Consider the following 27,248-nt stretch of genomic DNA (forward strand, 5'->3'; position numbering starts at 1 on the left):
GCCAGATCCGGTGATGTCGTGTCTCGCCCTTGTCGGAGGCCGCGACCTCGCAGCCTCTGGCGAGAGCTCAAGCCTCACCGACGGCTGGGCGAGGCCCGACCTCACTGAATTTGGCGAAGTCGAGCCTTGCCCAGCCATGGCGAGGCCTGCCCTCGCATTCGCCCTTGCCGGCAGATGGGCGAGGCTCGCCCTTGCCCTCGCAGGCAGCTGGGCAAGACACGACCTCGTCGAATCTGGCGAGCTTGAGCCTCGCCTAGCCATGGCGAGGCTCACCTTCGCCGTCGCTAGTGAGGGCGAGTCTCACCAGTGGCCGGTGAGGCTAGCTAGAGGGAGGGTAGGGGAGGAAAAAAAAGAAAAAGAAAAAGAAACAATAAAAAAAGTGAAAATTCAAAAAAATATTAAAAGTTGTGCACGTTAGTGCTGGCGACCGGCCGGCTTCCATGTCAGCAAAATCCAGCCAAAATTAGCCGGAAGGATTGAATTGGCACAAAAACAAAAGGTTTATGACTCAATTGGCACCAATGCAAAATGTTTAGGACTTTTTTGACACTTTTCCCTCTGAAAATCTCTTATTTATGAATGGATGAAGATCAAGAGAGTAACCGGAAGTGATAGGCTCAAGAGTCTCTCCAATGAGAGGAAACCCATTGAACCTAAAGGCAAAACTCTAGCATTTAGGGTTCCTCCACTTGCTGATCCAGTGAACATAATACCATAAATTCGGGAAAATTGAACAAAAAGTTCTAAATCAATTGTAGTTTTTCCAATTTAGTCCTGAACCTTTCAATTTTGTCAATTCAGTCCTACACCTTTTGCATTTGTGCCAATACTGTCCATCCGGCCAATTTTGACTAGCTGGCGCTAGTTGTGCAACTAACATTGGCGTGGTAATTTTTAAATATTTTTTCAAATTATTTTATCATTTTTAAAATTTTTCTTTTACACGTCTTCCCGCCAGCCTGTTTGGCTAGAGGTAAGGGTTGGTGAGGTCGACCTCGCCGACCTCTGGCGAAGCTCACCCTCGCCAGCCACGAGCGAGGACAAGCCTCGTCCGCCCTTGGCTAGATGAGGTTGGGCCTCGCTCAGCCATGGCAAGGTCGGCCTCGCCGTCTCTGGGTCCCTCACCTACCAATGACGAGGTGAGGTCGAGCCTCGCCTAGCCAAGGCAAGGCCGACCCCACCATTGCCGGTGTTGACACCTAAATTTTGCTCAATCATTTAGGGTTTTATTGCATAAAAAAAATTAGGGTTTAATTTTTAACCACTAAACAAAAAATATTTTCATTAAATTGCATGTCATACAGACATTAGGCACATTTGCATTAATAGGGCCTATTAGAACATATTCAAGTATAAAAAAGAAGAAGTATTTTTCCGGGCTAGGCCCGTCGGCCCATTCTTTTTCTCTCCCCTTCTTTTTATTTTTCGAGCGGCCCATTTTTTTATTTTTTATTTTTATTTTTTATTTATTTGTTTGTTTGTTTTTATCTTTTCCTCTCTTTTTATTTTCCCACGCGGGCCGGCCCTTTTTCCCTCAACCCGGCCCACGTCTATTCATCTTCCCCCCCGGTCAACCTTCTGAAGCGTACGGGGGAGGAACAGTTCGACATAACGCAAAAGCCAGAACAGAGGCCAGGACCGCCGCGCATCGCCCGGCGTGATCCGCGGGTTGGGGCCAAGCCGGCAGCGCGGTGGCAGGGGCCATGCGCGCCTGCTGGCCGGGTCCGCGCCACTGACCGTCCTTAAATCCGGAACGGAGGGAGAGGCCGAGAGACAGAAAGAGAGAGAGAGAGAGATCCAGAGAGAGAGTGAGGCCGAGAGCATTGAAGAGTGAGATCTGAGGTCGAACGGTCTCTCGTCGACGACCGCCACGCCTCAGCCGTGGCCGGCGAAGCTCCGGCGCACCTCATTTCACGCGGTAGATCCCGGTTCCGAGCGCTTGCCGGGTTTTGTTTTGGTTTGATTCGATTCGGGGTCGATTTCCCAAGGATTCTAGCTCGGAGGCGTACGAGGAACCGGACGGTGTCCGATCTATTACGTTCACCAACGTTCGTCGCCGCCGAGCCGGATAGTGAGCGCCGCAAACGGCCACCTCTTCCTCCCCCGTTCTGGTCTATGTACTCTATTTTTGGGGCTCACTGGCCGGAGCTCGTGGTTGTCCGGCTCGCGCGAGTTCCGGCCCGTGACGCCTCACGCTTGCTCTTGCTTCTCCGTGCATCTGGTGTCAGGGTTTTCGGTCCGTTTGGAACCTTGATCGAACCTAAAATATCCCGTTTTCGTCGCGCGCTCCAACCGTTCGATGTTGTGCATAAATGAGATCCGGTTTCCTTTCCTTGGTGTACGATGCATTCCGGAGCCTTGGCTGTTTTTTTCTTCATTTGTGGTGTCTTGTCTGGGTTGCCACCAGCTTTCAGTCGGCGGAGTCATTTTCATTTCTTTTCCGACGAACGAGGGAGGTCCGCGGAGAAGCGACACGAGTGCGGAGCTCAGTTTAGCCAGTTCCCGGCCCGAATCTGGTTGATCCGTGGCTGGCCAGCTCCCCGTCGGGGCTTGGACGGTCTCGGTCAGGCGCCGGTCGCCGCGATGGTGACACTGGCGGAGGTTGCCCGCCACCCCTCGTCGGGGTGGTGACGCGGACAACGAGAACTAGTCCCTCGCCAGGATCTGGTTGACCTGTGATCGGCCAGCCCTTCGTCGGGGCTTGGACGGTTCCGGTCGGTTGCCGGTCACCATGGCAGCGACGCGGACGGGTGAGGAGCCGGCAGTCGAGTCGGCCGACGAAGATGGAGCGGCGGCCGGTGTTTGGGTGGTGGCCGGGCACAATCCCAGTCATGAAGGCCGAGCGTGAGCTCCAAGCCGGAGCAGTGGCCGCGAGTCGGGTCGAGAGCCGAGTCGCGGGCACTAGGATTTCAAGTGAGCCGGGTCGGCAGCTCACGTCCGGGTCGGGTTCGCGGGTCTAATCGGGTAGGGTTTTATTTAGTGTATGGGCTTTAGAGTGTTTATTAGATTTTGGGCTATTTCTTGTTGGGCCAAAATAGGTTGTGGGCCGATTTTTTTAAAAATTTTGAAATTTCGATTTCTTGTTGGGCCATGGGCTTTCTTTTTTTAAAAAAATTTCGGGCTGGGCCCTTTTCTTTTTTAATTTGCCAGACCGGGCTCAATGAATGCATCTGGTCCGGTCGTGGACCCGGGCCGGCGCTCCCGGGTCAGTCTCAATCTGGGTCGGATGTGGAGATCCGACCCGATCCGTTTTATATTTTTTCAAAATTATTTTATTATTTTAATATTAAAAAATTAAAAAACATTTTTAAAAAATTATTTAAAAAATTTAAAAAAAATTCGAAAAATCAAAAAAATTATTTGGACTTTGGAGCTGGTTTTTCTTGCCCTATTATGTGATTAGAGTCATGTTTGATTGCACGTTGTTTGATTCACGCACTTTTAAATTGCGTGTTTAATTTAACCTCGAACGTGATTGACCATGCATGTTAGGTTCAGATATTGACGGTTGCTTCCCTTAGCTTGATTAGGGATGGAATTTTGAGACTCCCAGTTAGTGAGAACACGTTAGGCGGTAATTGAACAAGGTCAGGTACCGAAAGGGCGCTAATTGGTCAATTAGTGTAATCAAGTCCCAATACCCATCGAATCTCTGGTTCGTAGAAGTGAAGCAGCTTCTCCCATGCTTTACTTGGGTGCCTAATCGACCTACCACAAATCGATTAGTGGCGACTCCTAGATTAAATTGATTTGCATGTTAACAACTTAAACCTAAGTCGCGAATTAGTATGGGCTTGGGAGAGCTCGAGCTAGGTTTAACTTAGTAATCTATTAGCCAAACCACCTAGGCGGTGGGGCCGGTGCGGGTAGGTTGCGACAGCTTGGCGACTCCACTGGGGACTTCTTAGTGGGCTTAGGCCGTTTATCTTGTTCAAATACATCCCTAGCGTGAATATTTTTGCCATTGACCCCTTATTTTGCAGGTTTGGGATTTGGGGAATGAATGTTTATTTTTTCGGACGCCTGAAGCATTGTTTGTTTATAAACTATTGTGCATGCTTTAAATGTTTTGGCACTACACTATTGCACACACAATCATGCTGCCGGACCTGGGCTGCGATAGGACGCTTTAGGATGGTGTTAAGAAAGATACAACCTCGAACACGAGACTGCGATGTAGAGGCTGCCTTTCTTCTGCCCAAAAATTCTTTCTTGGTGTCGTAAGTGTTTATCCTTGTCCGCGAGACCGTGTGACTATAGGATATCTCTTTTGACTGAGCCGGAGTTAAGAGGACCTGACACCAACGCGAGACTGCGACGGTCAAATCACCCTCTTAGCTTCACCTTGTTAAACTGTCTAGATAGAAAGCGAGCCTCACTTTTCATGCTTGTGTCTTTGTCTTTGCCATGGTTCTCGATAGAGTAAGCCTTTATCCCTCCTGTTATGCAATTCATTTATTTCCTTTTGTTGGTCCATGGCAAATTAGGTCGGTCGTTAGTCTCAATTTATATACGATGGGGAGAGCCGATGTCCAATTCATTTACACTCCCAAGAAAGAGCTCATAGCATGGTGGGATCAGTTGGATCAAAATGGTCAAAGACAGGTCGAGGCAAGGATTGGCCGTCTCCTCCCATTACTCAAGATCAACATCCATTCCGGAGTTATGCAAGCAATACCACACTTTTGGTGCCCTCAAACATCAACCTTCATATTTGGTGAGTTCGAGCTAACTCCGACCTTGGAAGAATATAGCATTGCCATTGGAATGCCTCTTGGAACCGAGCTTGTCAAGCCACCCATAGGTATAAACCCCATGTCCGAGTTGTCACAATTTTTTAGAGTTAGGGCTGAGGTGGTAAGGAAGGTTGTTAAAGCTAATTGTTAAGCGTGTCCATTCTCGTTTTTGGCCGAGTGCTTTTCAAATCAACCGATGGCTCAAAAGAGTAGGATTTTCATTTTAGCATTTGTTGGGCTCATCATTTTTCCTCATCGTAAGAATGCCATAAATCCTTCAATTGCTTGGGTGGTCAAACACATGTGTGCTGGATTAAACTATGTCAACATGATTTTAGCCAAAACATTTTTGTCCCTTAATCGTTTTAAACAAAATGGAGAAAAAGTCATGCGAGCTTCCTCAGAGATTTTGCAAATATGGTTTCTTTCTCACATAAGGGGATTTGGGCACCTTATGCAATTGTTTCAAGTAGATGAGTTTAGGCACCCAATACAGAGGTTCCAGGTCTTAGAAAAGCATTCTCCTGACAAAGAATATTGCCGTTGGATAAATTTCCTAAAAGACCCCGAACCCAAGGCATTTTTATGGCATGCTAAATGGTTCCAGGTTGAGGAAGCCTGCTTCGCTCACAAGTTTGCTAACCCGATCCCGCTGCTTGGTCTCTCTGGCGCCACTTCCTATTACCCGTACAGGGTGGCCCGCCAATACCGAGCTCTTCAAGAGATTCCGCCACCTCTCAAGATGGAGATGTTTCAGGCTCCCTTCACCCGCACGAACTATGACTACTTCAACGAAATCCGTGCCATTGAGATCGCACGGAGCGAATGCCGTCCCGAAAGAATTGTCGTGCCTAAGAAATTGAATAGGGAAGAAGAGATTCACCACGCCTCCACATTCTACAATCGCAATCACCGAATTCCGACCATTCTACGACCGCTAGTCCCGGAAATGACTGACAAGCCCACCCAAAAAGTGCAAATTGAGCATCTTGAAAAGAGGGTGGAAATGGACAAGACTCGAATCTCGAGGTTAACTCAAGAGAACAAGCGGCTCCGCAAAGCCGCGGGTTCCCCATCGCATATAAAATGAGTTGCCCCAAGAAGTTTGAAATGACACTTTCACTTAATTTGTCATCCTAGTTTCAATGTTTAGGAGGTTCTGTTGCTTTTCTAGTTTCGATGTTTAGGGAATTCTGTTCCTCTTATGTTCCTGAAGTTTCGTGTACTTCCTTAGTTTCAATGTTTAAGTAATTTCTTTTTTTCTAATTTCGAGGCTTAGGAATCATTATGTACCTTCTCAAGAGAATCTCATTTTCTAATTTCACTGTTGAGGAGTTTTCATTCCATTTATCGTATATGATGCCTAAAAACTCCAAAATCTCAATGTTTAGAAAATTTTCTCTCGAGGGACATAAAACGCCTAGACCATTGCCATGGGCCAACCTTCCATATGAATCGTGTGCTCACGTATGCTCATTTTTTAGGTAATCGCAAATCGTCTGTATTCGCCAAATTGAGCTCATTCAACGCACGAAGAGAGGAATTGAGAGACCAAGAGGCCGGAGAAAGAGATCTTCCGGTGATCACGGTGTCCACGCTGAGTCTGACAGCCCGCCAACGCTCCCTTCCTCCGCCAAGGCAAAGCTACGGCTTCGAGGCAATCGCCGATTCGGACACGATCAAGAGCCACACGAATGAATGTCGAGGAGCAAAACGCCCATTTCGCCGCTCTCGACGACAAGATCAATGATCTTGCGGCTCAGCTCACTTAATTCGCCAATGATATGAGAGCCGCGTTAGCAGCACCAAATGCTGGTCAAGTCGCACCTCAAGCTATTCCCGAGCCCGTAGAAGAACCTGTGAGAAGGAATGTTGTTGAGGAGGCATTGGGTTCTACACATGTATTAGTCGAACTAGACCCCATTTCGGAAGCCGTCACGGCTCGTTTGGAGAACGAACACAACAAGAGATTCGCGAAGATAGAAGAGAAACTTTGTGCGCTGCGAGGATATGAAGAGCACATGATCGAGGATCTGTCTCGATATGCACAAATAAGCTTTTCTGAGAAGTTCAAGATTCCCGATTTCACTAAGTATGATGGGACTGGAGACCCAAAGATCCACTTGAAGTACTATTTGAACCGAATGGCAAGGTATGCCCAGAATGTCCCATTGATGATTCAGAATTTCCAAGAGAGTTTGACGGGGCCTGCATTGCAATGATATGTGTTGTCGGAGCCCAAGAAGTTCGAGAAATGGGAGGAGTTGGCTGAGACGTTCATCCTGCAATACAAGTACAACACCGAGATAGCCCCCACACGTGAAGTGCTGACTCGAACTGAAAAGAAACGAAGTGAGTCTTTCAGAGCCTTTGCTCAAAGATGGCGTACTCTCGCCGCTCAAGTTCGACCCCCGCTCAGTGAAAAGGAGCTATTGGATCTTTTCCTCAAGGCCTTACCTAATGATTTCTATTTAAAGTTGGTGGGTTCTGGGTGCTTGACCTTCTCTCAGCTGGTAGATGTCGGGGAGAGGATAGAGGGGGCCATGCATGATGGTAGATTAAGCGAAGGGACTAGTCGAAAGGTCCCGAATAGAAAAGAAAAGGATGTGGAGATTGCGTATGTACAAGCACCAGTTGTGACAAGGCCCCCTGCCTTATCCTCTCAAGGCCCGTCTGTGTTTCGAGAGAGGGCATATCAGAGTTATGAATTCAAAAAGAAGGCACCAAGGCAATTCACTCCTCTGCCTAGATCTTTATCCAAGTTGCTGCCTATGTTGTTGAGAAGGGGAATGATAGCCAAAGAAGTACCTCGGGATAATCCTCCAAAATTCCCTGGGTTCGACTTATCGAAGTCTTACGAGTTCCATAGAGGCGAGAAGGGTCATGATGTAGATAACCGCTTCACTCTCAAGAACAAAGTTCAGAATTTACTCAACAAGAGCATTTTATCCTTCAAGGATCCACCCCCTAATATCCAACAAAATCCATTGCCTAATCATGCTGAGAATGTCAACATAGTTACAGAAGAAAGCAATGAGAGTAAGCAAACATTTAATGTAGATGTTCATAAACTTTATAAATTACTAGTGTCAGCTGGACACTTTGAAGATGGGGAGGATATTCCGATGGAAGAAAAATTGAAATGTATCACTCGGATGGTGGACATGGGAGTAATCTATAGTATGAAGGAAGATAGTATGACGGCCATGACGGCTGTTATTGACTCATTTTGTGAGAAGAAGTCGGAGGAGACACTTGTTGAGCCTACAGAAACTAACGAGCCGACTAATGAGGGTGTGTCGGAGAGCCTAATTATGACCGACAGTGAAGGAGAGAATTCATATGACAATCTTCAGCATCAAGCTAACAATGTCGATTGGAACCATGAGTTCATAAAGCTCGCTCACGAGAATACGGAAGTGGTTGATACACTAGGTCAACCTAGCAGCAAATTCGACTATTTTGTAAAGTATTCACCTCCACCAAGTTTCTTCATCGATCCCAAAGATGTTGTTCCCGATGGATGGGGAGGTATGGACGATCTACTTGAGCCTGAGGAGGAGATGGTCAACATGATTACCCCCGTGGTCATCGACCTATTAGTCGAAGAAGATCTATCAGATCTCGATGAACGAGATGTTGAGCATGTAGTCATTGATCTTATGTCCGAAGAGTTTGCTACACTAGAAATCAAGGATTATGACGTGGAACCGATGGCGATTGAACTCCCACCCGAGGATGAAGAAGACATAATAGTGGAAATGACCCCTAGTTACGATGCTAAGGCGGTCCCTTGGAGTTACAAGGTGAACGAAATCGATGCTGTCACTCGCTCTGGTCGATGTTATGATCCCACCAAGATGGTTGAGAAAAGGGCTGTTTCAAATGAAGAGGTCGAACAGTTTTTAGCAATTATTAAGACTAGCAAATTTGATGTTGTCAATCAATTGAGGAAGATGCCGGCCCAGATATCACTTCTAGATCTTTTCAAATCCTCCGAAAAACATAAAAACGCACTACTCAAGGTTCTACATGAAGTGCACGTTCCTGAAACTATCAATGACACCCAGTTGGAGGAGTTTATTGGGTCCATCTTGCTGAAAGATTAGATTTCTTTCGCCGATGAAGATTTTCCTCCGGAAGGCCGCAACCATACCAAGGCGCTACTTATCTCGGTTAAGTGTCGAGACAGAATGGTGGCGAGAGTGCTAATTGACAATGGGTCTGCATTAAACATTTGCCCACTTGCCACCCTTCGTCGTTTGGAGGTGAATGAAGAGAAAATTTTGGTATCTAAATCTACCACTCGTGCTTTTGACAGTATGAAGAAGGAAGTAATTGGTGAGGTTGAGCTTGAACTGCTAATTAGTCCAGTCATTTTTCTGGTCAGCTTCCAAGTCCTAGATATTCCTAGTGCCTTCAATTTTCTATTGGGATGACCTTGGATACACACCGCCGGAGCCGTACCCTCGAGCCTGCACCAAAAGGTCAAATTCATCGTGGATGGGAAGCTGGTAACTGTTCATGGAGAAACTGATTTTAAGGTCTTTCACGACACCGTGATCCCATACGTAGAACCCGAGAACAAGGCTGAATCAAGTTATCAAACTTTGGAGCTAGTCTCGATGGTCCATGTGCCCGTTGGAACCATCATGCGAGACCTAGAAATGGCTAAGCCTTCAATCATGTCGAGCAAGGTGTTGCTCAAAAATAGTCATGTCCCCGGAACCGGCCTGGGACTGCATGGCCAAGATATCAAAGAACCCCTTCAGGTCTCCAAGTGGCGCAAAAGGACAGGCCTAGGTTATCATGACGGCGATTCTGGTGGCCGAGATAACCATGGAGGACGAGATAGTTTCGGAGGTCGAGGTCAACATGGGGGCCGTGGTGGTCGTGGAGGCCATACTAATTATGGTGGCCAAGGAAGCAATAAAGATCGTGGTGACTACGGAGGCCTAGCTAATCATGGAAGTTGCGGAGGTCGAGCGAGTTTATTTGGGTTAGGAGAAGGTCGGAAGGGCTTACTTCTTCCGGAATTGAAAGAGATATTCCCGGGTCCACCCAAGCTGCTGCAGGAAGAGGAGGCCGTTCTTGGCCTAGTTGATTTATTCGAGAGAGAGTTTGCCTGCGCTATCATGGAAAATGAAGAGGCCGAGCCCTCTACTACCACCGCCAACCCTTTTGAGTAGGGATGCTGCTTTTCTTTCCTGTTTCGTCTTGTTTAAGTCTATGTTCATCCCTTTCATGGGAAGTCTATTTAGGTTTGGGTGTTGTTTCTCTTTGTAATCAAAGTCTTGGACTGCGAGCCGTCAGTCCAAGACCTCGAGTCATGTAAACGGCCTCATCTTGTTAATGAAATCATGATCATGTTATATTAAGGACATGAGGAAGTACCCAAACCAGACTGATGATGATGCTTTGAGGCCTGGACTTCCGCACGCTTTCTAGTTTCCAAAATCATTTGCGTATAGGAACGTCCAAGGATATGAGGACGGATCCCTCATTTTCAAAAAACTCTTTCAAAATGATTTCAAAACACATGCATATCATTAGTTGCAATAACATTTGCTAATTTAATTACTAACCTTATTTGTGGCATCTCAGGCATAACATTTCACATAATCATGATAGGTGGATATGTGAGTCAGATTTGCTTGACGAAAATTCCTTTGGGTCCGATGATGACGAGGATGACTGTGATCAGAGAAACATCGAACAAGATTGGATTCAGCACGAGGAGTCTAAGTCGTTGACCGCAGAGCCTACAATCACAATAAATCTGGGTGATACGGAGAATGTTCGAGAGATCAAGATCGGAGCTGGCCTTTCTGAAATCAAGGCTAGAAGGATGGTCGACCTCTTTAAAGAATACCAAGATGTGTTCGCATGGTCGTACGCGGATATGCTAGGGTTAGACAGGGAAATTGTAGAGCATGCTCTACCAACTGATCCAAGTATCCCGCCAAAGAAACAAAGGCTCAGAAGAACAAAACCCGAATTATCCAAGAAAATCGAAGAAGAAGTCATGAAGTTGTTGAAAGTGGGTTTCATAGAAGTGTCGCACTATTCTAATTGGATCGCCAATGTAGTCCCTGTCATGAAAAAGGTTAGTCGGGTCAGGATTTGTATTGACTACCGCGATCTGAATCGAGCAAGTCCAAAAGATGACTTCCCACTGCCTCACATCGATGTGTTGGTCGACAGCACCGCGGGATTTGAGTTATTCTCTTTTATGGATGGATTTTCTGGTTACAATCAAATTCGGATGAAAGAGGAAGATAAAAGTAAGACCTCCTTCATTACCCCACGTGGGACCTTTTGTTACAAGGTAATGCCTTTTGGCTTAAAGAACTTCGGGGCAACGTACCAAAGGGCAATGGTCACCCTGTTCCATGACATGATGCATAAGGAGGTGGAGGTCTATGTAGACGACATGATTGCCAAATCCAAATATGGAGAGGACCACATCGAGATGTTGCGAAAATTGTTTGACTGACTCCGAAAGTTCAAGCTAAGACTTAACCCCGTCAAATGTGTGTTTGGGGCAAAGTCTGGGAAATTACTGGGGTTCATGGTCAGTAGTCGAGGCATTGAAATTAACCCGTCGAAGGTTAAGGCCATTTGTGATTTGAAGCCTCCTTCAACTGTCAAAGAGGTTCAAAGTTTGCTAGGAAGACTGAACTATGTGGTGAGATTTATTTCTCAATTGTCTGAGACGGCTAAACCTTTCTTCAAGCTCCTGAAAAAGAATGCCAAAGTCGAGTGGGATACCGACTGTCAAAGGGCCTTTGAGGAAATAAAACAATACCTCTCTCATCCGCCGGTTCTAGTGCCAGTTGTCCCTAGAGTGCCATTGATACTCTATTTGACTATTCATGATGAATCTTTGGGAGCCTTGCTAGCTCAAAAGAGACCAAGTGATGACAAAGAATGTGTGATATACTATCTCAGTAAGAAGTTTACTTCATCCAAAATAAATTACCCCGAAGTTGAAAAAACGTGTGTGGCTTTCGTGTGGGTATTACACCACTTACGCCAATACACACTCCATCATCGGATTCTGCTTGTAACTGAGAATGATCCCATCAAATATTTGCTGGAAAAACCTGCGTTGGTCGGAAAGTTAGCAAAGTGGCAAGTTCTGGTATCCGAATTCGACGTCCACAGCATGGCGCAGAAATCCGTCAAGGGAAGAGCTATAGCTGACATGTTGGCAAAAAACTTTGAAAGGTCGGAAGATCATGATCAGTCAGATCCTATAGAAGAGCGCATTTCGGAAATAGTGAGCGATAAGTGGACTATGTACTTCGATGGTGTCGTTAACCTGGCTGGTTCCGGGACTGGGGCAGTCCTTATCTCCCCGACAGGTCAGCACCACCTTGTGGCCGCCAAGTTGGTATTCCCTTGTACCAACAATATCTCAGAATACGAGGCTTGCATACTGGGATTGCAATTGGCCGTCAACATGAAAGTTAGGAAGCTACAGGTTTACGGCGATTCCGCCCTCATCATTCTTCAGACAGAGGTCAATGGCGAATTCGTGACCCCAAATTGATCCCTTACCATGAATTCCTTGAGGAATTAATAAAGGAATTTGAGTAGATTTCTTTTGAGTATTTACCCCGAGCGCAGAATCAGTTCGCCGACGCCCTGGCCACATTGTCATCAATGCTACAAGTCATGGAAGGGTTAGACATCGAGCCACTGAAGATCGAAATACTGACATGTCTGGCTTACTGTTCGGCAATCGCGGATGAACCTAATGAGAAGCCGTGGTATCACGACATCATGAACTATCTTCAAAAGGGTGAATACCCTCATGGGAGTGAGCTAGCGGATCATAAGCACATAAGGAAGTTAGCGTCGAAATTCTTCATCAGTGGCAATGCTCTTTACAAGAGGTCCTTTGACTCAATTTTGTTGAAATGCGTTGATGCCAAAGAAGCTAATCGGTTGATGAGAGAAATACATGAGGGCGAATACGGTTCGCACATGAACGGTCATCTTTTGGCCAGAAAAATCATGAGACTGGGTTACTTCTGGATGGCTATGGAAGCTGACTATATTCGGCATGTTCGTTATTGCCATCGGTGCCAAATCTATGCCGATAAAATAAACGTACCCCCGAATGAATTGCGCTAAATGTCTGAGCCATGGCCCTTCTCAATGTGGGGGATCGACATGATTAGGCCAATTAATCCTAAGGCTTCCAATGGACATCGCTTCATCTTGGTAGCCATCGATTACTTCACCAAGTGGATCGAGGCGAACTCATATGCCAATGTTACCGCCAAGAATGTGGCCAAGTTTATTCGCCGTGACATCATCGCTCGCTATGGAGTCCCGGAGGTGATCATTACTGATAACGGCTCAAATCTGAACAACAAGGTTGTAGATGGCTTACTTGACGAGTTTCATATCCGTCACTTGAACTCCTCACCTTATCGTCCACAAATGAATGGAGCTGTGGAGGCAGCCAATAAGAACATAAAGAAGATCTTGTCAAAAACTGCCGACAACTATCGAGACTGGCATGAACGGCTGCCTTATGCGTTGATGGCATACCGAACTTCGATCCGCACTTCGACAGGGGCGACTCCTTTCTCGCTCGTTTATAGTATGGAAGCAGTCTTACCCGTGGAAGTCGAAATCCCTTCATTAAAGATTCTCTCACAAGCTGAGCTCTATGAGGAAGAGTGGACTCAACAGAGATGGGATCAGTTGAACATGATCGATGAGAAGAGACTAAAGGCTTTATGACATGGTCAATGCTACCAAAAGCGAGTTGCAAAGTCCTTCAATCGCAAGGTCCGACCTCGATATTTTGAAGCCGGAGATCTCGTGCTAAGGAGAGTGTTGTCTCTCACGCCGGAATTAGGTGGAAAGTTCGCCCCAAATTATGATGGCCCGTATGTTGTTAGAAAGGTTCTACCTGGGGGTGCCTTAATTCTTGTAGAAATGGATGGCCAAGAGTTGCCAAAGCTTGTAAATGCTGATTCGGTGAAAAAGTATTTTCTTTGAATGAAATCCGAGAACCGAGAGCCATTTTCGATGCAATCCGAATCACTGTAGGTTATTCACATCATGCATATCATGCATACATGCACACATGTTTACTTTGTAGGTCCCAAATAATCCGCAAATTGATCCACAAACGACTGAACTGTCTTGGCAAGTATCCAACAAGCCAAATGCGAAGGAGGGGGTTACCAAGTCACTAAACCGTAGGTAAGTACCCTTTTTCTTAATGTCAAAAGAAGGTTGAATGGAAAATTTGCTTTGAAAAAAAAAAGGGGTTTTTGGCAGGTTTGAGAAAAACAAGCATAAAAGTAGAAATTCTGAAAATAAACTTTTCACAAAAATTTTAATATCATCCTTGTCCAAAGTTATCTTGATGCTTAGTGGAACATTCATTTTCAATCAAAATTCCCTATGGAGATCAATCAACTCAGGTGATCTTGGCAAAACAAGAGGAAATATGTTAATCATGCCAAGCGAGAAGCACTTAGAATGAAGAAAGGCGAACCATTCCCAAACACGTCCTATAAACACTTTGTGAGTTGATTGCAAAAAAAATCGTGTTTTAGGACGAGAGATTCATTCGCAAATAGTACATAGATCAAAATGAAAAGAGGCATTTCTTTCATCCATCCTACACACTACAGGTAATCATAGTTAAGCCCCTTCGAGCCTTCACATGTGAAGAATTTCTACAAAATACCCCTATCAAGAACCACCCCACAATGGGGCAAATTTGGAGATTTTGGTTGACATTCTTCAGAGGAAAAGATGAGAAAAATTTCTTTGCTCTTTGGTGGTAACTTCAAACGAGTCCTTATAAAAGCTCGAAGCGTCCCAAAATGAAGAAGAGCATTTCTTCCTCTACCAAAACACTCATACCCTTTGTTTAGCCAAGTTGAGCCTGAACATTCATTTCAAAAGCCCGAGTGGCAATTATTTCCCCACACTGGGGCAAGGCACATGATTTTCCACAGCAATTGGCGCTCGTGCGACAACGCATAATAATAATAATAATAATAATAATAATAATAATAATAATAATAATAATAATAATAATAATAATAATAATAAAAAACTCGAAAGTCCTGAGAGCTTAAAAAGTTCAAATGAGCAAACGAAAGCCAGAGGCATAAAAAAGCAGTGTGCCTGGTAAAAGTAAGGCCAATGCAAAAAAAAAAAGGTGATTATTGCCAATGCAAAAGTCATTAGAAAAAGAGCAGAGCCCTTGTATTGGAACGATTAGCCAATGGACTTTCGAGACAAGTTGGATTTCAAAAGTCGAATGCCTTCGACAAGATTGGATGATATGGTAATGATGCCATGGTGATCACCAACCTTTGAATCCCTTTTGAAAATTTCTAAGCCTTTCGAGCCTTTACCCAAACCAATGTTATAACCTTCTCCAAAGTCTCTTCGGATTGGGATGGTCTAAGCAGAAATTTGGATTCCCAAAGAAGCTATCGCTTGAAGAAGTGGGGGCAATGTTATCTTATCTTGTCTCAAGGCTTCTTGACTTGTAAACCTAGCGGAGATGCTGAGTGACGATTATTTCATTTCCTGGCTGATAATGTTTATCCTTTGTTGAAACCATGACCAACTCTACTTTACAGTCCTTTAAAAAAAACCTCTTGAATTGGTCAATGCGTACTTATTGCGAATGATTCTCGAAACTTTCGACACTGGTAATGTGAGGTATATGGAGAGATCATGTCTACTTCCCACACTAATGGATGGGATCAAACAGCCTTCTTGAGGATATGTGAAAAGTCCTTTCCGACTAAAAAGCTCTTGTTTGGCATACTTAACAAGCCCTCTTCATGGACCAAGGTCCTTTTTGATAAAGATTTGTCTTCTAAGGGAGTTTAATGATTAATGACGTTCTCTAAGCCTGATGGCAATTTTGTGATATTGAACGATGCTGAATGTTTGCTGGACAATCAAAATCAGTTTGAATTACTTGTACAATCAACGCTCTCTGAGTAATGATGTTTTTTGCTATCAGTGAGTTCGTTAAGACACATTTTGTGCAGTGACCACTTCGGTAGTTTGCGAATCGACAAGTGTGGTGAGCTTTAACAGTCCAGAATCATTGCATTACGGCAAATTTTCCCGGTGAAATCGACATGCATCGAGCTTCAACAGTTGCTTGAAACACTTTTTCTACATGGAGCATTACTATGGCTCGTAATGTCCCTCTTGACCTGTTCATTGTGGAGATTCTTCGCATTTTGATAGGAAATATTGTTCCTTCTGGGTTTTATTCCCTTTGCCGTTCAATAGGGTTTTAGCCCCTAGACGGAATCTTTGACGTTCATAGGGTTTTAGTCCCTAGGCGTACTTTCTAGGTTTTAGTCCCTTCGTCGTTCATAGGGTTTTAGCCCCTAGGCGGAATCTTTGACGTTCATAGGGTTTTAGTCCCTATGCGTACTTTCTGGGTTTTTGTCCCTTCGTTGTTCATAGAGTTTTAGCCCCTAGGCGGAATCTTCAACGTTCATAGGGTTTTAGTCTCTTGCCTTTCCTTCAAGGCGCCGTTCCTATTGCCGTTCATAGGGTTTTAGTCCCTAGACGGGATCTTAGTTGCTCATAGGGTTTTAATCCCTAGGTGGAATTCCCGACGTTTACAGGGTTTTAGTCCCTAAACGTCATTTTAGTTTTGTCCCCTTAAAAATCAAAAAAAAAAAATCAATCATCTCTCATGCATCTTCCATGCCCTCTATGAACAAAATTTAAGTGTCTCTTATCTTTGAAAGGAACCTCTTCGAGCTCCCCTTCAAAGAGGGGCAGCTGTTGACACCTAAATTTTGCTCAATCATTTAGGGTTTTATCGCATAAAAAAAAAGAAGTGTTTTTCCGGGCTAGGCCCATTAAACAAAAAATATTTTCATTAAATTACATGGCATATAGACATTAGGCACATTTACATTAATAGGGCCTATTAGGACATATTCAGGTAAAAAAAAAGAAGTGTTTTTCCGGGCTAGGCCCGTCGGCCCATTCTTTGTCTCTCCCCTTCTTTTTATTTTTCGTGCAGCCCATTTATTTATTTATTTGGTTTTATCTTTTCCTCTCTTTTTATATTACCACGCGGGCCAGCCCCTTTTCCCTCAAATTGCCCCCACGCCCCGTTCATCTTCCCCCCGGTCAACCTTCGAGGCGTATGGGGGAGGAACAATTCGACAGAACGCAGAAGCCAGAACAGAGGCCAGGACCGCCGCGCATCGCCCGGCGTGATCCACGGGTCGGGGCCAAGCCGACAACGCGGTGGCAGGGGCCATGCGCGCCTGTTGACCGGCTCCGCGACACTGGCCGTCCTTAAATCCGGAACGGAGAGAGAGGCCGAGAGACACAGAGAGAGAGATCCGGAGAGAAAGTGAGGCCGAGAGCGTTGGAGAGTGAGATATGAGGTCGAACGGTCTCCCGTCGACGACCACCGCGCCTCAGCCATGGCTAGCGAAGCTCCGGCGCACCTCATTTCACGCGGTAGGTCCCAGTCCCGAGCGCTCACCGGGTTTTGTTTTGGTTTGGTTCGACTCGGGGTCGATTTCCCGAGGATTCTAGCTCCAAGGCGTACGAGGCAACCGGACGGTGTCCGATCTATTACGTTCGCCAACGTTCGTCGCCGCCGAGCCGGATAGTGAGCGCCGCAAACGGCCACCTCTCCCTCCCCCGTTCTGGTCTGTGTACTCTATTTTTGGGGCTCACTGGCCGGAGCTCGTGGCCGTCCGGCTCGCGCGAGTTCCGGCCCGTGACGCCTCATGCTTGCTCTTGCTTCTCCGTGCATCTGGTGTCGGGGTTTTCGGTCCGTTTGGAACCTTGATCGAATCTAAAATATCCCGTTTTCGTCGCGCGCTCCAACCGTTCGATGTTGTGCATAAATGAGATCCGGTTTCCTATCCTTGGTGTACGATGCATTCCGGAGCCTTGGCTATTTTTTTTTTCTTCATTTGTGGTGTCTTGGCTGGGTTGCAGCCGGCTTTCAGTCGGCGGAGTCGTTTTCGTTTCTTTTCCGACGAACGAGGGAGGTCCGCGGAGAGGCGACACGAGTGCGGAGCTCGGTTTAGCCAGTTCCTCGCCCGGATCTGGTTGATCCGTGGCCGGCTAGCTCCCCGTCGGGGCTTGGACGATCTCGGTCGGGCGCTAGTCGCCGTGGTGGTGACGCGGGCGGAGGTTGCCCGCCACCCCTCGTCGGGGTGGTGACGCAGACGGCGAGAACCAGTCCCTCGCCGGGATCTGGTTGACCTATGATCGGCCAGCCCCTCGTCGGGGCTTGGACGGTCCCGGTCGGTCCCCGGTCACCACGGCAGCAACGCAGACGGGTGAGGAGCTGGCAGTCGAGCCGGCCGACGAAGATGGAGCGGCGGCCAATGTTCGGGTGGTGGCCGGACGCGATCCCAGTCATGAAGGCCGAGCGCGAGCTCCAAGCTGGAGCAGCGGCCGCATGTCGGGTCGGGAGCCGGGTCGCGGGTACTAGGGTTTCAAGTGAGCCGGGTCGGCAGCTCACGTCTGGGTCGGGTTCGCGGGTCTAACCGGGTAGGGTTTTATTTGGTGTATGGGCTTTAGAGTGTTTATTAGATTTTGGGCTATTTCGTAGTTGGGCCGAAATAGGTTGTGGGCCGATTTTTTTTAAAATTTTGAAATTTCAATTTCTTGTTGGGCCATGGGCTTTCTTTTTTTTTAAAAATTTCGGGCTAGGCCCTTTTCTTTTTTAATTTGCCAGACCGGGCTCAATGAATGAGTCCGACCCGGTCGTGGACCCGGGCCGGCGCGCCCGGGTCAGTCTCGATCCGGGTCGGATGTGGAGATCCGACCCGGATCCGTTTTATATTATTTTTAATATTATTTTATTATTTTAAAATTAAAAAAATTATTTAAAAAAATTAAAAAAATTTCGAAATATCAAAAAAATTATTTGGACTTTGGAGTTGGTTTTTCTTGCCCTATTGTGTGATTAGAGTCATGTTTGATTGCACGTTATTTGGTTCACGCACTTTAAATTGCGTGTTTAATTTAACCTTAAACGTGATTGACCATTCGTGTTAGGTTCAGCTATTGACGGTTGCTTCCCTTAGCTTGATTAGGGATGGAATTTTGAGACTCCCAGTTAGTGAGAACACGTTAGGTGATAATTGAACAAGGTCAGGTACCGAAAGGGCACTAATTGGTCAATTAATGTAATCAAGTCCCCGTACCCATCGAATCTCTGGTTCGTAGAAGTGAAGCACTTCTCCCATGCTTTACTTGGGTGCCTAATCGACCTACCACAAACTGATTAGTGGCGACTCCTAGATTAAATTGATTTGCATGGTAACAACTTAAACCTAAGTCACGAATTGGTATGGGCTTGGGAGAGCTCGAGCAAGGTTTAACTTAGTAATCCATTAGCCAAACCACCTAGGTGGTGGGGCCGGTTCAGGTAGGTCGCGACAGCCGGCAAGGGAGACCCAGCGACGGCGAGGTTGGCCTCGCCAAGGCTAGGAGAGGCTCGACCTTGCCAAATTTGGGCGAGGCCAAGCCTTGCCAGTGGCCGGCGGGGGTGAGCTTCGCCAGAGGCCGGCCAAAGGGAAGAAGGTGAAAAAAAAAGGAAAAAATTAATAAAAAAATTCGAAAAAAATATTTAAAAATTATCACATCAACGTTGACCGAACGGCGTCCATGTTAGCACCGGCTAGCCAAAATTGGCCGGATAAACTAAATTGGCACTAATACAAAAGATTTAGGACTAAATTGGCAAAATTGAAAGGTTTAAGATTGAATTAGCCAAAATGCAATAGGTTTAAGACTTTTTTGGACAATTTTCCCCCGTAAAGGCAGTGTCACAACACATAGTGAAACAACCCTCATTCTTTTCTTCAAGTTTGCGGCTCTTCTCATATGACCAGCCTGTGCAAGAACAATGAAACCAACACCCACTCTTGAAGCGTATTTCTATTTTGACTGTTTGAATTATTGCACGTCATCTGAAATTTTCGTGCATATTTAAGGAAGATGTCATCAATGTTTAGGGGGCTTCTTCAAGTTGCCCAATTGAATTTTCTTTGTTCAGCAAAAGCAACGCCTTGTACTACTAAAACTTCAACTTCAAATGAGCAATAGACTTTTCTTGTTTCCAAAATTCGACTTAAATAGCAAGTTTTACACCAAAAAAGAAATTTGCATTGAACATCGCAGACGTTTCAATGCGGTGTCTACACGACCATAAATTTTAGCGCTGTAGTGCATTTCTTTTAAGCATTAAGTGTTTGGAGTTATAAAATATTGTCTAACAAGTAAATACCAATGCACAATTTTTTGGGACTATTGTCTGTCAAAAATTATTTCGAAACGAACCAAATTTGAGATATATATAATCGATTTATATCTATAACTATTCTTAATTGAAGTACCAAATAAATTACCAAATGTAGTTATCGCCATTTCCGAAATATCTTGTAGAATTTCATTTTTCCATTCCCGTGCCATGTTATATATAACAACAGATAGAGTTTGGCGCAAAAACAAACAAGATAGCTTTAAGTCCTTGTTTCTTCGCATTACAGACCTTCCATGAGCCAAGCCTAAAATCAAAAGTAGACAAATAATTTTGCTTTTCCCCCTGTTTCAAAGAGGGAGTTTCTTTGGCGGCATTAGCAGCAGCAAATTATCAACATCTTTGCAACAATTTTCCAACTGCAATTATGAAAATTCAAGGTCAGACTCAGAATTCAATGATAAAATTGCCCTCGTGAGAAATTCCAAATTCGAGAATTAGTCGTGGGCACAAGGAACATGCCTAGTCCCACCCTGATGTCATGAAGTGTCGTAGGCACAAATTCGAGAATTAGCGTACTCAACTAGTGAGACTGTCAAGTGCTCATGCGATGGCTGACAAGATGCTCACAGTGTTAAATGGCACATCATCAGCACTCTCTATCTGATTTGAAAGGAAAAACTCGTATCCTAAAACCGTAAAGTTAAACATGTGTTGGTCGAAAGTTAAACATGTCTTTTGAAGGCAAACGTTTGCCACATTCAACGGATAATGAAGTCGTAAACCCTTGTCGGGTACCAAAACTGGAGAAACATGTAACGATGTACTCACAAACAACAAAAGGTGTTCGATAAGCGCAAATCTCGTGAGTACCTAAGGGATGCCAGATGTTTGCTTTGTTCCACAATAAATGCCTGCGTATTGAGTAAAACAAGCTACACAGAGAAAATGATATACAAGTATCTTGAGAAGCAAGGAGGCAGAACTCTGGGATTGCTGAAGAAGTTATTTGGTGCCCACCCGCTATTTCCTGGACAAGTTTCATGCTGAAGACGAGCCTTAAATCTGCTTGTCCAATCGCCAGTCTTTCAATTACATTTTTCGCCTTTGTTTCTGCCGTCACGGTCGTCAGATCCAAGGTTGCATCCAGGGAGATCAACTGTCGAGATGCTGACACTTTAGTCATATAGCAACAACTGGAAACATATAGGAGAAAATGTCTGAGTGAAACTACCAAGAGAAATTGCATTCCAGTTTTCCATTTCAGCACAAAGGGACTAGTAAGAAAGAAAGATGTTCGTTTACAGAACTGATTTGAGATAAGACATTGGCTGATCTGTTTTCAGAATTTTGGTGGCTGCACAAACCTGTTAGGTAAAGGAGGAATCCTGACTGCATTTCAAGTAAAGCAGTCAACAAATATTGGATCCTATGTAGCTTAAAACAGGCATACATGAACAATATTCCAGCATCTTGTTATAATGAAGGCAGTCATCTTAGAATGACACCATCTCTACCCAGAAAAGTTCCGCTATTTCTGAAACTTACTTTCATTGGGAAAACATATGTAAACCATGTGTTTGTCAAACAATATCAAGTTCAAAATAAAGAACCAGGCAGCCACACTCCTTCCCAGTCTGTCATCTTGCACAACAACACAAATACCCCAAAATCCAGTCTCCCCCACCCCTAGGTGCTAAGAATGGAAGCACATTGAGTTCGGGTTCTAATCCCAGCCAAATCCTCCTATAGGATTATAATGGCATTTTGGGAAGAGAAAACCCTATGGGGTTTTACTTCGGGCCAAGTTTGGAATCCAGATGGTCGGTATCCCAAAAAACCAACTCATACTACTCATTATTTAAAAATACCATTAATATCTAGGAATTCACCTGTTATTTAGGCAATAATTATATTGATTTTTGTATTAATGTCTTTTATTTGAATATTTAAAAATACAACATCAACTGAGTTTCAGATTCCCAATTACTTCTTTGGGCCAGCTTTAGCACTTCCTCTCAAAAAGTAAACGGGTTAAGGACATCGTCATACATCCCAAACCCTGCCACTGCCATCCCAACCTCCCCCAATATAAGTTCATTTGAATGTATGATGGAAGTCTCATGTAAGCAATTGATATCCAAAGGACGAATGGATGATTGATTTGGAGAAACAGCAGACTGGTTGGGGATTGTTTAGCTTGTATTACAATTGTTTTTAAAAACATATGGGTGTAAGAACTGGCGCAGCTGGTGGTACATGGCTCAACTGGTCTATACTGCTAGACTGACTGAACTATCCAATTTAAGTTAAAAAGGCGTTCTAGAGTAAAGGGCTAATATACATAAAATAATGCATTTTTTTATCACAAAGCTGCATTGGTAAATAGGGTTGTTGATTCTAGTCTCCATTATCACATATTGGCCCCAATTTTATAAAAAGTTATTTAGATGCTTTGCTATCAGAGGACGAAAAGAGTTGGTTCTAATAAAAAGAAAAAACATGTGTGAGAATTTTCAGAGGCAAGTAATCGAATCCTCCCACCACCAAGGAGGATTTTCCTTTTAAGATATCTGCAGATTGGTTTAAACAGTTGAACTGGGTCAAATCCGTTCTTTTACTGGTTCCAAGTCCAAACAGCGTAGGGTGCTGAACCAGAGACCAGTGGTTCAACCCTTTTTTTTTTTTTTTTTGAATCAGCCAATTGCGATCCGGTTTTAGAAACACTAAATTACATCATTGACTTTTAGAGATGCAAGGTTGGAGTGACATAAAGGTATTTTCAAATTTTTAGGCCCACAATTAAAAAAGTGCGATTTGGGAATTTATTGGACTAGTACCTCTATAATGTTCAAGCAACCAACCAAATCGCTGTTTTATTTACTCTAGTGACTAGTTTGAGGGAACTTGAGAATTGCTTGCATACAGGATAGAATAATCTTAATCTAGGGCTGCATGCATGTATAGTTTTTTTTGTTTTTTTGGTCAGGCCATGCATGTATAGTTGACAGGGTATTACTATGACTAAGCTACATGTTTTTGTTTTTAATTTGGTGAGAGAGGAGACAGAGAGAGGGAGGGGGTAACTAAATGGCCATCACAATTCCGTACTTTCCTAAATTGCAGAGTATATGGGCTTCTAGATGTGGTATTTCAATAGTGATCCTTTTGGGGCCTTGGCTTGTCACATGAACACTAACAACAAGAAGAATAAGGAGAAGAAGAAATTCAAGAGTATGAAAGTCAGGTCTGCAAGCTGATCCAGATCAAGAAATATTCCATCTTTCCCCTGCTCCAAATTTGTATCCTCAATAGTATATCACTGATTTTGTGCCTTTATAGCTAATAACTTGATACAGGAAGAACAACAGCCAGATTCCTAATTGACACAACGAGGTCAGTTGCAGTTCAAGATAACTAGCTGGTCTTTGCTTGTTTAGTCTAAACATTCAGATGGTGAATGCATATTATTGACAAAACATCATATATCTCTTAGGCTATAATTGGGTAAAAGCCCCAGGCCAGTCTGGCTTCTGGGCCTCAGGGTTTTTATAACACCACTATCAAGTGTTGACAAAATAATCTACGAAAACTCAGACGAAAGTGGTAAATTCTCGATTTAAATCATTTCGACCATAAACAGTCAGCATCATTGTCACAGAAAAATTGAAGTTCTAGATCCGAAAGTTTTCCTGATGTTCATTAGGCAAATGCGGAACATGCATGAGATCAAACCCCAAGGTAAAAAGAAATGGGTAATGACCAAACCTGTACTAATGGGACACGGAAGGAGCATCCACACTACCCAATCCCATCTTCTGTCCTAAAACCGTAAGTTGCTCAACAAATTCCACTCCAGTGAGAATCTCTGTTGTTCCATAAATCACATGCTTGACAGGTTGCTGGTGTTTTGCAAGTTCTTGCAAGCTTCCATACTCCACATAGTTGCCACCGCCAATCATGAAAACTATAGCCTCCTTAAATGGACCTTTCAGATGGCTGCTACTTGTCCCAGCACCAGATTTAGGAGCACGAGGATCAAGCAAAAGGTAAGAATCAATTTCCGGATTCGGTTTCCCCTCCATCAAGGCCTCCACAGTTCTTGCCATCACCAGCTGCCGGTCACTAGACAACAGATTCTTCACTCCTGCAGTAACTGCACTTATAGACTGCCCATACAGTTTCTCAGCCCAATCAACAATGTTGCTTCTGCTGGCAGAATTTGCTGATGCCAAGGAAACATTTAGTGACTTGATCTTCTTTACATATTGAAATGCAGTAGTATCAACCTCTGATTCCTTAAGTGCTGCTTCGACTGATTCCACTTCCAACTGATTAATAGTTTCTGAGGAAATAAGATAGATGATTGCAAATCGTAGCTTGTCCATCTTTGTTCCTTTCCCTTTGAGCACACCCAGCAGTTCAGCCCGATCAATGCCTCCTCTGACCATCATGTCATTCTCTTTTTTGGTATAAGAATCGAGTGATCTCTCCTTGATCTCACCCAGCAACACTGTCGCAATGTTTGTGTGCTTATCAATCACCTGCTTTCTCTCCGTCAGTTCAGGCAAGGAATTAACAGCATTCATCAAATGCTTCGTGTTTCCGATCAAATCAGCTCCATCAAATTCAGCACCTCCACTTCCCCCAGTTCTTTTATTTACCTCATCCACATCCTTCTTATACTTGTTCAACTGGTTCTCAATTTCAACTGCAACTTCAGGAAATTCTAGTGAACCATTGGTCACCCAAAAGGGATCTGAACTGTCCAACTCAAATGACTTCATTCCACCCTTTTCACCTTGAACATTCAGCCTGTTAAGCCTCAACCCAAGAACATCGTGAACAAGTGGCCTATACCTAAAATCATGCTGTATAGCTACCGACAATTCAAAGTTCCTATCAAATAAACACAAAATTGGACGCTGAAACGAGCTAGCAAAACCTCCACCCTCGGTAAATAAATTGTTCTTCGACAACAAATGATCCCTCAACCTCTGATCAAGTGCCACGGCAACCATCTCAGCAGGTCCACCACGAGGGCACCTAATTATGGGAACGACCACAAGTGTGGCCAGAACACAGAACAGCCCACTAACAATTCTCTCTATAATCTCTTCAATCTCCCGATCCCCGGCCGATGGGTCATTCAACTGAACATGACATGACTTCTGGGCCAAAGAAAACAAGTCATCCTCCAATGTCACAAACTCCAAGTACTGATCATGAACCTTTGAGATCCGATCTAATGAGTTCGAATTCAACGTCCCGGAAGCCAAATCCTCCAAAAGCGGCCGTGGTATCGAAGACGAGAAATTGAGGTGGAAACTATCATATAAAGAGCGAGAAGCATCGGCGACGATTCTCTGGATATTAACTTGACTCGCCTGGACAAAATACACCGCGGGTACGTCATGGACTAGCTTCCGATCCTTATCGATGAGGAAATAGAGGGTTACGCCGTGCTTCCTAAGATCCTTCACGTGGATCAACGGGGAAAGTATGTTCTGGCAAAACTTGTCGTAGATCAAGATCTTATACACTTCCTCGTTCGCAGTCCCCGATGGATTCACAGGTTGGTTCAGGTTTAACATCCGAACTATACATTCTGCGTGCCAAAAAAGAATACTACGAATCAGATTCGTCCCCCCGTGGAAAATGCAAAACCAACAAGACACCAAATCACAAGCATTCCATTCCCCCGATACGTCCATTTCGCAGGATAAACAATGAAGACTCCTCAATTCCTACTCAGAATCTATCGACAGCTCAAACCAGCACACATGAAAAAAAACGAGAATTCCGCCTAATCACAAACATCGATGGACAGGCAAGTACGCACGACAGAAAATAGCGAATCGGATCCGGCCAGCGAGTGCGGCATTACACCGATCTACTGCCACGGAACTCCCGAATCCGTCAATTCTTCCCCTAATCTCGCTCAGAGAGCATCATTTCCACCGGAAAATCGATAGATCGAGCACAAACGCCTAAACAACGAAGGACCGGGGGGACGTACCTGTCTGCTTCTGGCGGAGGTGGAGAGCCATGACTGGCGGCAGCTGCGCGAGCTGGAGCTTCACGCGGCAACGACGGCAAGAAGCCCGTCCGCGGCGGAGACGGCGGAGGAGAAGAGAGGGCGGCGATTCTCGCGGGAGATCATTCACCGGCGGTCCGGCGGTCGCTTCTCCGAGCTTCGGCCTCGATCTCGATCTGGGACGAACAGCGTCGACGAGAAGACGTTGTTGACGAGATGACGAGCGAACTGATTCGCGTCGTGCCTTTTGTATGGGCTCGATCGGTTGGGCCTGATTTTGGGCCGAGTGATCCGTCCGGCCCAGTTCTTCGGCCCAAGTGAAAGTTGGCCCGTTGAGTATTGATTACCCTCCGAAAATGACACAAATGGTTTACGAATTTTGGCCCAATATGTAATGCGGTTCTTGAATTTTTAATTAGTTTGATGTGGTTTATGAACTTTAGCCTAATGTGCAATGTGATCCTTGAACTTTCAATATATTCAATATGGTCTTTAGATTTTTTGACTTAGTCCCTGAACTATACGAAAATGTTCAATGTTATCCAAGTTGAACATGTACCAACAGTCCAGAAATCGTATTGAATAAATTGAAAGTTGAGAGACTACATTGCATATTGAGTTAAAAGTTCAGGGACCACATTAAACAAATTAAAAGTTCAAAGGACCACATTACACATTGGATCAAAGTTCATGAATCATTTATATCGTTATCTCATTGCCCTCAACAAGGCAATATTACAGGGTCGTGTTTGCTACACCGGATAAGAGGTTGGATAGGATAAACTTTATTGTGTCCATGGTGTGGCGACATCTCTGGATGGGATGAACCCAAATAAGTCCGGATGAACTTCCTGATAACTTCACCGAGCCTAATACGCGCGTGGGATTAATCTGAATTGACAAGAAAAAGATTGATTAAAAATGGAACGGCATTGGGATCGGATTTGATCATATCATTGTTATGTTCAATATTTTTTTCGAGCACAAGATAGGATATAACAATTCGAGGTTATCCTATCCTATCCGAACACAACATAATTTGTTATGATGGATCAAGTAAGGAACTAAATTAGCGCATTTCTTCCAAGATGTCACTATAAGGAAACGGTCGAGAAAGTTTTTAAGTGCTTCCGAAGCACGAGATTACCGTCTTTGTAAGCTAACTATCGTGTATCAAGTGTTATGAATTTCTTTTCTTTTTTTTTCC

General features: G+C 44.6%; 2 protein-coding genes across 2 annotated transcripts; one reads left to right on the forward strand and one right to left on the reverse strand.

Moving 5' to 3' along the window:
- Nucleotides 1-11,307: 11,307 nt before the first annotated feature.
- LOC115681508 (uncharacterized) lies at nucleotides 11,308-13,496 on the forward strand. Its single transcript, XM_030605475.1, has 3 exons — nucleotides 11,308-12,261; nucleotides 12,369-12,809; nucleotides 12,993-13,496. Exons 1-3 carry the CDS (start codon nucleotides 11,308-11,310, stop codon nucleotides 13,494-13,496), a joined length of 1,899 nt encoding a protein of 632 aa, XP_030461335.1.
- Nucleotides 13,497-20,828: 7,332 nt separating this feature from the next.
- LOC115681497 (SEC1 family transport protein SLY1) lies at nucleotides 20,829-26,258 on the reverse strand. The gene is made up of 3 exons (XM_030605463.2): nucleotides 26,024-26,258; nucleotides 23,773-25,612; nucleotides 20,829-21,200 (listed from the first exon to the last, which is right to left on the reverse strand). Exons 1-2 carry the CDS (start codon nucleotides 26,052-26,054, stop codon nucleotides 23,778-23,780), a joined length of 1,866 nt encoding a protein of 621 aa, XP_030461323.1. The 5' UTR covers nucleotides 26,055-26,258; the 3' UTR covers nucleotides 20,829-21,200; nucleotides 23,773-23,777.
- Nucleotides 26,259-27,248: the final 990 nt, after the last annotated feature.

The sequence above is a fragment of the Syzygium oleosum genome, unplaced genomic scaffold (assembly GCF_021117445.2).
Source record: "Syzygium oleosum isolate NSW1041296 unplaced genomic scaffold, Sole_v2.1 Sole_v2.02, whole genome shotgun sequence".
NCBI classification, from domain to species: domain Eukaryota; kingdom Viridiplantae; phylum Streptophyta; class Magnoliopsida; order Myrtales; family Myrtaceae; genus Syzygium; species Syzygium oleosum.